Source organism: Bison bison, unplaced genomic scaffold, assembly GCF_000754665.1.
Source record: "Bison bison bison isolate TAMUID 2011002044 unplaced genomic scaffold, Bison_UMD1.0 scf7180017864171, whole genome shotgun sequence".
Classification (NCBI taxonomy): Eukaryota; Metazoa; Chordata; class Mammalia; order Artiodactyla; family Bovidae; genus Bison; species Bison bison.
In genome coordinates, this window is record NW_011494743.1 from 3,887,528 (window position 1) to 3,900,590 (window position 13,063).

The following is a 13,063-nucleotide window of genomic DNA, read 5'->3' on the forward strand; positions in this document are numbered from 1 at the left end:
TATATTTTTAAAAGTAAAGTATATGATAACCATTTTCCCCCACATACCTAGTTCAGTGGTTTCCATGTAAGAGGTACTAAACAAATAGAGTAAACGAATAAAAATAGATATTTCCTTTGAGAAAGTGAGATAGTTGCATTGCCCTGAGTAGTCACTAAAATTTAAAGCATGTTAACTTTCTTTCAAAGTGGAACTAAGAAGTCCACCGGAGGAAGTAGGATATTCCAATCAGAAAAAGAGTACCAACCTAGTTTTTGAAAATGAGGTTTACATAGAAATGATTTCACACTTTGAAGCACTCTAAAACTAAGTACTCAGTAAGGATCAGGTAATCATGTGTAACTCGCTCCTGCTGAAGCAGAAATATTAGGTAAAGAGCTTCTAAAGAATGGAAAAATAGATAAAAGCTTGAAACTGAGTTGGTGAACCAACAATTGAACAGAGAGTAATTTTAACACAGACACAGATTTGAGGGTTTTTTTAGAATGTGAAAAATATAAATTTATGTTTTCCACTACAAGAGATTAAATTAGCTCCAGGGATTAGTTATTTAAAGTGTCAGATTCATCTGATGAGTTTTTGGGAGGTTAGGGAGTTTTGAGAATCACTTTTAAGTGTGGCAGTTAAAGAACCTTTGGGCTTTTGGTTTGATTGCAGGAGATAACAGTGGGATGAGGCAAAAGTGGAGTTAGGAGCCACTGTGGGCTAGAGATTAATGGCTTCACTACGAGTATCCCTTTAGGCTGTAATTTCAAACCTCTCATCCAAGCTTTGTACTTCACAGACTTGTTGAGCCCATTAAAGAAATGGAAGTCTCGCTATCTGATGGAGCAGAATGTCACCAAGTTACTGAGGCCTCTTTCTCCAGTCACACCACCCCCTCCCAATCCAGGCTCAAAGAGCCCCCAGCTGACCACACCTGGCCCATCTCACCCAGAAGAGGAGTGTCGAAATGGATACAGCCTCATGTTCTCACCAGTCACATCTCTTACTACTGCTAGTCGCTGCAATACTCCTCTGCAATTTGAGGTGATTTGGGTTTGGTTGTTGGGAGTTCTGAATATGAAAATCATCATTTGCACCTCCTCATTTCAAATATAATACCATTCCAAATGTTTCTTTACCATGTTCTTTGCCCACCTTAGCAACAGAATGGGAAACCTCAGTGTCATTGTGACCTATTACCTGGTAGCCTCTCATCTTGGCAGTCTCTATACTTCCCCAAATAGGAAGAGTACTCCCACAAGTGATACTCATCTATCTTTTGCATGCGGTTCATGAACCTCCATACCTTTAGGTGGTAGTCTTGCTAGACCTTCATCTTTATCTTTACTGTGTGCCTTGGTTAAAATTGGCCTCTAGCTTCCTAGTAACCATTAAAATGACACCAGCCTGAGAGTGCAGATTATAGTGATTGGTTGTGCCTCCATTTCTTGGCCTTTAAATCAGTGAAGTGTCTTTGTTATTTTGCATTCTCTTTGTGGCCTCAGTAAACAGATTGAGAAAGCATTGAGGTATGGTTTATGGCAAGTTAGGATTTTCATTTCCAGGTTACTTTCCCTTCTTGTAATAATGTGTTAGAAATGAGAAGTAGAAAGAGGCTAGCAACATGCATTTATAAAAACCAGATTTATTGCTCACTCTCTGGTCACCTGTTTCAAAAAGTTAATTCTGAATTGCGTTAGTGTTCAAGTTTGAGTGATAGTAGGTTTATTGAATAGAATCCATGTGAGTGCATTTAAAAAAAAAATATTGCATGTTGCTTTGACTTCTAATTAAACAGACACTGTTCCTTCTCAGAAAAATTTGTTTTGATGACTAAACACAGCTTGCACTTCTCCAGATGTCTTGTTTGATAAAGGTGAATGTTCTAATCAGTGTCATCCTACCTGTTCAGTTTTTAAAAGAGGACGGGAATTAAAAAGACCTGAACCTTTAAATAGCTAACAAAGAAAGGTAACTAGCAACCTTGAAAATAAGAGGAAGCTATATTCTATGCCTAAACTACTTTTGGAGCAAACCTTTTTCTGAGAGGGGGGATAAAAAACCTTCCTGGTCATATTTGATTTCTAGGGAAGTTATCCTTTACCAAATTCCCTGTGACATTCTTTTAAGCCAGATAGCAAAACATCTGATATGGGCCTTACTAAGTTTACTTGGATCTAATTGCAGTTGACTTTTCATTTAGCAGCTGAAGTTTGAGGGTAAAATTTCATGAGAGGACATTCTCCCTGTCGGGCAGTAGATTATAGGAATAGAATTTCATAGTTTATTATAATTAAAGGTAAAATTAGAAGGGGAGTTGCCTTCTAGAACAGACAGGTTTAGCACTCGGTGCATACCCTACCCCTTGTAGCGTTTTGGGTAACTATGAAACACTATGCAAATGTAAGGTGTTTTTTGTTTTTTTAAATGAGAGATCATTTTAGTGATGCATAGTCTAAGCATAATGTTAGAACACCAGGAAAGAAAGAAAATATTGTAGTATATTAAATAACTCATCCCTTCAAAAAGTTGAGTGCATGTTTTCACTATTTTAGTCTCATGATTTAACTAAGAAAATTTGGCCTGTTTCATCAGTGCAAAAAAAACCAGATTTCATCATCCTGGCTATCTTTATCACTATTTTAATTGCCATACACTTTCCTATATTCTAGTATGGGGAAGTTGGGAGCCTTATTTTCACCTAAGCCTGTGCCACACAAATAGCAGAGAGATGGCACAAGTAAAGATCAGTTTGTTGGGGAAATAATATTTTTAAAAGGAAAAATAATCTTCCAGAAGAAAAGTGAGAAATGCTAAGAGGATGAGTTGAAAAGACATGTAATAAAAAAACAAGATCATGAGAGGGAAGCATCAAAAAAAGAGTAAAGCAGCATTGGGAGGGCAAGCTTAATGAACCCCTTCTTTCCACCAAAATAACCTTTCCCTTCCTGCCTTGAGAGCCATACCCCACTATCCATCCCACACATACAGCACCCTACCAAATGAAATTATTAACAGCCAGTAGCCCTGCTGAAGCAGCCTCATTTCCTCTGCCACAGAATTGTTCAGCCACCCAGGCCACAGCTATCTAGAGGCTACAACATTAGAAACCCTCCTCTTTCCTTGTCACGGCTACCACCATCATTCCCTGCTTTCCCTGCTTTTTCCCTCCATATCTTCCTATCCAAACTCACTGCCCAGTTACTATTTCACTCAGGAGTGCTGCTTCAGGCAAAAGCCCTAAGGATAAGCCCTTGTTCGGGACCAGAGGCTTGAAGGGTACACATCTGCCTTTTTTTTTTTAAATCCTTTTCTCTCTGTTCCTCAAAGTACAGTGGATTATGTTATGAACCATCTAGCCTGTGAGCTGGAGAATCCATCAGTCATAACTCCTGCAACTGTCATTCAAGAGGAACTGACCATCTTCCTAGCCCTGGCAGCCCCCTGCATGCTAAGCAATTCCCCTGGGTAAATATGGCAGGCCTGAGTCACACAAGAGAATGAGAAAATGTGACGTTCAGAAGAGGGAGTGGGGTAAAGAGGAAAGGTGCCCTGAAGCATGAGGGATGAGTGATAGGATGCCTATCAATAACAAATACTACAGTTTACTAAAATCTCATCTAACATAGAAAGACATAATGTAACAGTATAAAATCTCACCAATTTAACTCCTGTTATCCGCTTGAGATGTTTACTTATAGCATGAAACATAACCAGTTTATCCTTAAATGCTTTCAGAGACACCAGGAAGCATTTTAACAAGTCATTCTGTCCATTGAGATGATTCTGCATTTAAACATTTCCCTTGTGCATTCTTATCCCTCTCCCTGCCCCACCCCCACCCCACCCCCCCAAATTTGTGGCTAACCATCTATGCTTGCTTTTGCTTTATTTTTTGTTTGTTTTGTTTTGCTTCTTTGAGTAGATGAATAACAAGATGCTTTTCCCTCCTCTAGAACATATCCTCCCCTGAGAGTTCCCCTGCGAATAGGCCCGAGTCCCTGTCACCCGAGGTAGTTATCACACCATCTCAATCACACTTGGAGGCTGTGAGTGAGTGGGCATGAGTGTGTTCCTGCGTGTGTGGGGAGGGCTTGGGGGATCCGAGTGAATGGGGTGATGGGCTGGAGGGTGGCCGATTGGTCACTGTAAGGTGAATGAAACTTCCCATGTGTGACTCTGGTTACTCAGAATTCTCAATGTAGATGGAGGAAAATGAAGTAGGTGTGTGTGTGTGTGGTGGGGTTCGTTTTTGTTGTTTTTGAGGGAGGGCGGTGGGTATGGCTGAAGAGTTCTTTTAAAGTAGAATAGAATCTAGAAGTCAAGTTTAAAGGAGCTGAAAATATGGGAACCTTGTTAAAGTCTGACAAAGTGTGTTTGTTAAATAAGGAAGGTTAAATCAACAGTTGGTAGGAGCTGTCTTTTGATATTTATTATCTTGGGCTTGATGAAGGAGCAGCTTATATTGAAAAAGTTAGGCAGTGATTTATGCTTTATTCTAGAATTAATCTGACAGCTCTGTTTAACTGGATGTTTTGAGCTTTGGTTGATAGATTAAGCATCTTCTTTAGAAAGGCAGAGTCATAACTCAGCTTAAATCAGCCCATGGCTTCTGTGACTCAGGTGTCCATTCTACAGTGGTTGGGGAAATGGTTGCTGTACAGATGGTATCTCTTAGAATATCAAATCTTACTGCTATGGAGATGTTAAATTCACATGTTAGTGCTAGAGTTTCTTAACTTGTTACAAGATTTCGACAAAGGTAGCAGTGATAACTCCATGAATCCACATGGAGCCTTACTCCTCTTGAAAAGAAAGTTACAGTCGCTCATAAACTTTTAGAAATATAGAACTTTTATTCCCACACCCTTCCAGTAAAACATTAGTGCTAAACTCAGTGACAGGTGACCAAATTCTGAATTGGTAGGATTTTATAGATCAGTGTGAAACTAAAGATTGTATTCTAGTGTACTAGAGGTTTTCTGAGTGGTTTTTTTTTTAGTCTTATTTTGTAAGGAACATAGAGCTCTCTCTCCTCAGTTGCTAAAGATTCTAAGATAGAATAATTTGGAGGCTGACAATGGTGTATTATCTGGGTTTCTGATTCTATTCTTTCTAGAGAGTTAGCTATAGTGGACATAGTGGCAGAAAATCTTTGATGTCAGAAGGTAATGATGACCAAGTAGATGGGTTTATTTTTGGTATGTTTCAGCATTTCAGATACTCTGCAGTGATGGACATTAGTGGTCTTTTGGTATGTTGACATACATTAGAGGACGCAGAAAGAATTGAGTGGCCAGAAAGTTTATGAGAAACACACATACTTAATAGTGGAAGTGAGTGAAGAACTGGTTGGTTGATGTCTTCAACTAATACCATTCTCCTTCCCTGAACCAGTAACTTAAAGACTTGACTTTTCGTCTACTTTCTACTTTCTTTCACCTCTTCCCCTCCTTCCACCTTCCATCAATATTAGTTTAGAAATGAATAACACCAGAAGCCAGTTATCTTAAGACACCATTCTCATCTCTGTGGCTCCACGGGGCTCAGGTAAATCCCTGATTATACTGCCAGTCCCTGAATGTAGTGCAAGGTGACTCAGCAAACCTGATGAAAGGCTAAGCAGGCAAAATAGTCACATTTGGCCAATTATCTAATTCTGACTTTCCCAGTATTCTCATCCAAAGACTTTAAATCAATTTGGGAAAGGCCAGGATTCTTTGGTAATCTGGCATGTGTACACTGGTGCTACATGGGACCTTTACAGATGTTAATGGCTTTCTCTATTCTACTTTCGTCCCTCTTACCTTTCCTTATTCACCTGTGCCCCCTCACTTCCCTTCTTTTCTGCCCTTTGACTTTTTCCTTTCTCCCCTACCCCATGTCTCCGTTGGTTTTTATTCTTTCAGCTTTGTCACCGAAAAGACCTGGACTTGACAAAAGTAGGCTACCTTGACTCCAACACTAACAGCTGTGCTGACAGACCTTCCCTGATCAACTCGGGTCATTCTGACCTGTCTCCTCATCCCTCTGTCGGACCCACCTCTGAGACTGGTTTTACAAGCAGGAGTGGAGAAGGACATCAGACTCTTGGGAGAAACTCGGACCAGACATTTCGGACAGAGTTTAACTTGATGTATGCCTACTCCCCATTGAACGCTATGCCTCGAGCAGATGGATTGTATCGAGGGTCTCCTCTAGTAGGGGATAGAAAGCCTTTACATTTGGATGGGGGCTATTGTTCCCCTGCAGAAGGCTTTCCCAGCAGATATGAACATGGTTTTCTGAAAGACCTCTCTCGTGGATCCATGTCACCTGGTGGCGAAAGGACTTGTGAAGGAGTCCCATCTGCCCCCCAGAACCCACCACAGAGGAAAAAGGTAAGTATTTCACATTTTATAGACCCTTTTGAAGAACATTAACTGAATAATTCAATAAGTAGTCACTGAGTTACCACTGTGTTTTCAGCACTGTTCTCAGTGTGAGGAAAATGAAGATATAAGACACAGTCTCTTGGCATGTTCAGTGAAAGACTATATATTAATACAATTTGATGAGTGTTGTAAATATTAAGCAAATTTAAATGCTTCTCATGTATGTGCCATACAGTTGGCTAGGCGATTCAAAGGATAAAGCAATGAAAACGAATAATGCTACTTTACATTTTTTATGCTACTTTTCATGTTCTGGGCACCATTAGGCTCTTCTTATGCATTTATCCTCACAGTAGTCCTATAAGATGGGTAATTTCCCATTTTGCAAATGATGGAATTTAATACCAGTTGCATAACTTGCCCATGGTCACAGAGATAGTATATGGATGAGCTAGGACACTCCCCAGGTCTGCCTGATTCCAGATGGTATGCTCTTACTGCCACCATGCTGTATCGCCGCTTTGATTTCGCCCTAATGGAGCTTATAGCAAGTGAGACTGAGCTTAGATAATTATATTAATGATGAGAAAAAAGAACAACTTAATAGAGGAAACCTGGCCAAGTTGGATAGTGGAGGGTACTTGAGGACAAACAAGAGGTTCATAGCCAAGTTTGTGAGGAATAGCGTGAAAGGTGACAGGTCACTGATTTGGCTGACCTCAAATAGTAAGTAATCATTCAGTCAACATATTGAGGGGATGAAGATGCTACTGTGACACTCCATTGAGCGGGCAGCAGGAATATGACATGATTGAGAAGTGAGGAGAACAGAGATGGGCAGGGCCAGGCCACAGAGATCTGGTTTGGGGCTTGTCTTGTAGGTGGTGCCTGTTCTAGAAATTACAAAGCCAAAAATCTGCTTTTTATGTCAGTGATTTTCAACTAGGTTTATTTGGGAATGGATGGGAGTATTTGAGCTGTCCAATCAACTTCCATTTACTGGTCAGATCTAGAGATGCTTAAATGTCCTCTGTCTGTGACAGTCTCACATAACTGCCAAGTGTCTGTGGTATTCTTGTTCACATGTAGGCTGGTGGCTTTTTATCTTTGCATTGCAGTGAAATACATTACCAGAATTCTTACACTAACTCCTTTCCATGATTGTGTATAGAAACTGCATGCACAAAATTGTCTTCCTTTGTATTTTTGTTATATTTTATATTTGAACAGAAAATTGAGAGCCCTAAGTGATTAAAAGGAGGAGGAAACACTGGCAGATAATTTGTAATAAAATAGCATTGGGGACACTTCCCTAGCAGTCTAGTGGTTAAGACACTGAGCTTCCACTGCAGGAGGCTTGGGTTGGGTCCCCAGTCAGGAAACTAAGGTCCTGCATGCTAGGAGGCATGGCCACCCTGCCCCCACCCCCCACCAAAAAAAAAAAATTAGCATTAGGTTTAGAATACTGTTGCATGAGACTCACAGATTTAGAGAACAAACTCTGGTCGCTGCAGGGGAAGGGGGACAGTTAAGAGAGGTTGGGATCGACATGTCCACACTGCTATATTTAACAGGGATAACCAACAAGGTCAGACTGTATAGCACAGGGAACACTGCTCAGTGTTATGTGGCAGCCTGGATGGGAGGGGAGTTTGGGGGAGAATGGATACATGTATATGTATGGCTGAGTCACTCTGCTGTGCACCTGAAACTCTCACAGCATTGTAAATCAGCTATACTCCAATATAAAATAAAACATTTTTTAAAAAAAGATTACTCTTGCATGAACAGTATTGACTAGCAGGAACAAAAATGGTAACAAGTCTTTGGATTTCTGGTTTCATTTATTATGTGCAAAAATGAATGAAATCATGATCTGTTATTTCAGAAATATTGTTGAGCACCTGCTATCAGGCCAAGTTCTGTGCTGGACATTAAAGACAAAAAGCCAAACAAATTTGTTCTCTGCCCTTGTAGAACATAACAGTTTATAAGTATACAAGACACGGTGTTAGGTCAAAAGCCTGTGTAAGCACAGTGTGCTGTAACAGCCAAAAGGAGGTGTACTAGGTGGGGCAAGGAAGAGGGCTTTCAGTGTGGCAGTCAGGAAAGTATAAGGCACAGGAATGGCAAGTTGGGGAGAAGTTTCAGTGGCACAGCTATAGGGATTTCTGGGGATTGAGGAAGAGACTTTCTCAAACTGCACAAACTCCCAGCTCTTCAGCTTCCCTTTTCATGTATTTTTGTTTGTTTTTGGCCATGCCACGCAGCATTTGGTATCTTAGTTCCCCATCCAGGGGTCGAACCTGTGCCCCTGCCTTGGAAGCACAGCGTCTTAACCACTGGACCACCAGGGAAGTCCCCCACCTTTCTTGGTGCTACCTTTGTTGCAGATAACTGTGATAGCACACTTCTGTTACATGGAACTGTGATCTCACAGGTTTTTCTGAAGGCAGAATAAAGGTTGAGGTCTACTGGTAAATGCCATTTTTCAAAAATGTCATCTCCTGGCATATTCTCTTTTTAAACCAGCTTCTCACTGATTTAAATATGTAGCCGTGCTCAGGTCTCTCTCACACCTGGAAAAAGTCACCTGTTGGTGCCTGCTTTGTTTGCCTGGCCTGCTAGCGGTTTCCTAGGGTTCCATGTTCTTTCCCCATTGCTGCTGCTGCTGCTGCTAAGTCGCTTCAGTCGTGTCCAACTCTGTGCGACCCCATAGATGGCAGCCCACCAAGCTCCCCCATCTATGGGATTTTCCAGGCAAGAGTGCTGGAGTAGGGTGCCATTGCTAGTGATCCACAAATGATGTCTAGCTGGAGTCCTGTTTCTTTTTTCCTTCCTAGGTATCCCTGCTGGAGTACCGCAAACGGAAACAAGAAGCCAAGGAAAATTCTGCTGGTGGGGGAGGTGACTCCACACAGAGCAAAAGCAAGTCTGCAGGAGCTGGGCAAGGCGGCAGTAACTCACTTTCTGACACTGGTGCCCATGGTGTGCAGGGATCCTCAGCCCGAACCCCATCTTCCCCTCACAAAAAATTTTCCCCGTCTCATTCCTCTATGTCTCATCTGGAGGCGGTAAGCCCATCAGATTCCAGAGGCACTTCGTCTCACTGCAGACCTCAAGAGAGTATCAGCAGTAGGTGGTAAGTTTAAGTTTGATGCTCTTATGATTAAATTCAGGAGGGAAATAAACGTCTAGACTCTTTACCTAAGATATATGGAAACACTTACTTGAGAAAGCCAGCCAGCAGTACTATATACCATATTCGGCTGATTTAATAGTATCAGTCACAATCCCCGAACTTACAGAAGCAAACAGTTGCCACCAAGCCTGCAGAACAATATGTTGGACGGCATATAGTTGTGAACACAGAGGACTTATTTTATTCACTGGGCACTAACACTGCCTCTTCTGTTTTCTCATTTCATGTGCAAGGTAAGTCAGGAGATGAGCTCAGTTCCACTGAAATTAACATCAGGTGTCTCAGTTCCACGTGGCTAGCATATATGGAGAGTTGGGACACACTCTCCAAGTATTTGTCTAGTTTAATAGAGATGACAAATAAATAGCTAATAATAATGGCAGGTACTAAGTATCAAGTGAGTGAAATAAAGAATGAGGCATTTTAGGGATATTGAACTGAAGAAATGAGGTCTGGGAAAGAAGAGGCATGGCTCAAATGAGTAATGTTCATTAATCTGTGAGACATTACTACTACCTGCCAGTCACATGACTTCACAGAAGAGAAAAATAGCATTTCAAGATGGAGGTTGAAAGCAGTAGACACCTTTAAATCCCCCTTTTCCTTGATTGTTTTTTCTTTTCTTAAAGTGTTTATTCTTAGGTGCCTGACATAGTTTGAGGCAGAGAAAATGCCTTGTTTTAAATTGGTCATGAAGAAAATGTTTTAAAAGAGGATGTTTGAAGAAACAGCGTACAGCTGTTTGTCAGAGCCTTGTTTGTTCCGTACTCTTAACTCTCAAGTCCTGTGGCATAAGTGTACATCCTGTTGCCTTCACAGGATGGTTCCCACATCGGTAGAACGACTCCGAGAAGGAGGGAGCATCCCCAAGGTCCTCCGAAGCAGTGTGAGGGTGGCCCAAAAAGGAGAGCCTTCTCCCACATGGGAGAGTAACATCACAGAGAAAGACTCAGGTGAGCCAATGGCCTTCTTCTGCCAGCCAGGTTCAGGGACACATGAGCCAGGCTCCACACAGTTTACACCAAATGCTAGGCTGAGGTGAGTCCATTTCTTAATGAGGTTGGGCTCCCTTACATGCAAAGTTCCAGCTTAGTCTTGCTTTCATTTTCTTGGGCTATAGCATTCTTAAGGTCTAGCGTTGCTTGCTCTCTGTCTGCTCTTTTTTCCCAAAGGATACCTTTCTGTAACTCATCTCTCCAAAGCCCTGGGAATCACCTTGATGAAGGATGAAGAGAAAGAAGGAGACAGAAATCAGATCAGGCATTTAAAACAGCCCATAATTAACCACTCATTTTGCCCTTCTGGCATGCTGCACTCACCTGATTTATCAGAGAGCAGCATGGGTTGGTGCTGGCATTGGTGACTTGAATGAATAATTGCTCTCTCTGACTCATTTTTAGAAAATGAGTTGATTTTGTATTACCTTCCAGACCCTGCCGATGGTGAAGGCCCAGACACATTGAGCTCAGCACTCTCTAAAGGAGCAGCCGTTTACAGCCCTTCCAGATACAGCTACCAGGTGAGGCAAGAAAGTGCTCATCTCTGGGCATAGGAATGTGTTCTGGGTTCCAAATGTTTTGTGATCCTGGTCATCCTTTGCAGTTGAGATGTCGTCTTTGCATATAGTTTCAGCAGCCTTGGAAATAAGTCATCATCGGCTCACCTTCAGGTAATAAATCATGCCAGAAAATTGAAATGACCAAAGACAGCCATTTTACTGTCTTGGGTATCCTAAAAAGAACAAATGTTTAAGAAGATGAAGAAGAAGAAAAAGTAGGGTCTTTTAAATATCCATACAAGCCTAAAAGGCTTAAATAGGGACTTTTTCATCTCCTTATGCTTTTCCTCCCAACTCTTTCTAGCTCCTGCAGTGTGATAGTCCACGGACAGAATCACAAAGCCTCCTTCAACAGAGTTCCTCCCCCTTTAGAGGACATCCCACCCAGTCTCCGGGATACAGTTATCGAACTACTGCACTGAGACCTGGGAACCCCCCTTCTCATGGTTCTTCAGAATCCTCCCTCTCTTCCACGTCCTATTCCAGCCCCGCCCACCCTGTGTCCACAGACTCATTGGCCCCATTTACGGGGACACCAGGGTATTATAGCAGCCAGCCGCATTCTGGAAACAGCACCGGCAGCAGTCTTCCAAGGAGGAGCTGCCCTTCTAGTGCTGCTAGCCCTACCCCACAGGGCCCCTCAGACTCGCCGACCTCAGACTCGGTTTCCCAGTCCAGCACAGGAACTCTGAGTTCCACCTCCTTTCCTCAGAACTCTAGGTCGTCATTGTCATCAGACTTCCGGACTATCAGTCTACCCAGTGCTGGGCAGTCAGCTGCCTACCAGGCCTCCAGGGTATCTGCGGTTTCCAATTCACAGCACTACCCACATCGAGGGAGTGGGGGTGTGCACCAGTACCGACTCCAGCCACTGCAGGGGTCGGGGGTCAAGACTCAGACAGGACTTTCCTAGGGCTTCTGGATTTGGGCAAACAGAACTTGAATGAGCCCATAGCTGCTTCCTTCCAGCTGCCTCTGGAACCTAGGCCGAGCATATTGCTGGGGAAGGGGGTACAAGGTGCCAGAGGATTGGGTCTGGTCGACAAGAAACAAGACTTGTGGTCACGACTGGCTCTGGCCTTGGAGAAAGATGTAAATCTTGTCTGAAGCAGAGACTATAAAGAAGTTTCTCCCTGCTGTTAAGGGTACATTGTTGACAAGCAAATGGTGTTTTCGGTTAGTAACGATTCTAAGTGCAATGAGTTGTGTTGAAGCCTCCATCTCCCATCCTTGCCTGTAGCCTGTAGTCACTTGTGCAGTGAGGACATCTTTTTAAATCCAAAAATGAAAAAAGTTTTCAAAGGAAAAAGTGAAAAGAGCCAATCTCAAAGCCCCAAGCCATCTGAGTAGTGTTAGGGTTTTATGCACTTAAGAAAAAAGGTGGGTATATAAAACAACCATTCCAAAAGCAGGTATCTGGCCAAGGTGTGTTCACTGAGAATATTCCTTACCTTTGTCTTAAAAACACCAAGAGGCAGGGATAGTGAAGCTTGGTGTGTGCTCTGAGGGGTTCCTGGATCTCTGAAGAAGTACTCATGGTCAGTTCTTGATTATTCAGAAGCAGATTATCGTAGTAGATTGTCTGAGCCCCCAGCTGGTACCAACCCACTCCCCTTCCCCAAGCTATTTCACAGCTCAGTAACCCATGAAGTAAGTAGGCAAAGAAAAGAGAGATGGGCCAGTTGCAGTGCTGCTTACCAGCCACTGACAATGCATTTGATTAGGAAGGTCCCAAGTAGTTTGGGAGTTCTTTGAATTTTATTTTTTCTACTCCCAGTTAATCAGGAGTTGCCAATCCCCTGAGTAGGACCGCCTCCATGATTGGAGAGCACGCACTCGTGACTGCAGGGTAAGAGTGGAAAGCTTTGATTGTGGAATGGCACCGACAGGACTGTGATTGTGTGTGGGCATGTCCCACGTTTCTTTGGGAGATGCTTATTTGAG

The 13,063-nt window shown here is 42.5% G+C and overlaps 1 protein-coding gene across 14 annotated transcripts in view; it reads left to right on the top strand.

The window, feature by feature from the left end:
* SETD5 (SET domain containing 5) overlaps nucleotides 1-12,404 on the top strand; it is a 76,862-nt gene extending 64,458 nt beyond the window's left edge. For 9 of the 14 annotated variants that reach the window (XM_010842060.1, XM_010842057.1, XM_010842063.1 and 6 more), the window contains 7 exons: nucleotides 785-1,029; nucleotides 3,942-3,998; nucleotides 5,895-6,365; nucleotides 9,203-9,501; nucleotides 10,381-10,514; nucleotides 10,992-11,080; nucleotides 11,424-12,404. In XM_010842060.1, coding sequence (XP_010840362.1) covers nucleotides 785-1,029; nucleotides 3,942-3,998; nucleotides 5,895-6,365; nucleotides 9,203-9,501; nucleotides 10,381-10,514; nucleotides 10,992-11,080; nucleotides 11,424-12,032 — 1,904 coding nt within the window. In that variant the 3' untranslated portion in view covers nucleotides 12,033-12,404. Of the gene's footprint in view, nucleotides 1-784; nucleotides 1,030-3,941; nucleotides 3,999-5,894; nucleotides 6,366-9,202; nucleotides 9,502-10,380; nucleotides 10,515-10,991; nucleotides 11,231-11,423 lie in introns of all 14 variants that reach the window. The other 5 variants (XM_010842064.1, XM_010842067.1, XM_010842066.1 and 2 more) reach the window with 2 other exon arrangements.
* The last annotated feature ends 659 nt before the right edge of the window (nucleotides 12,405-13,063 follow it).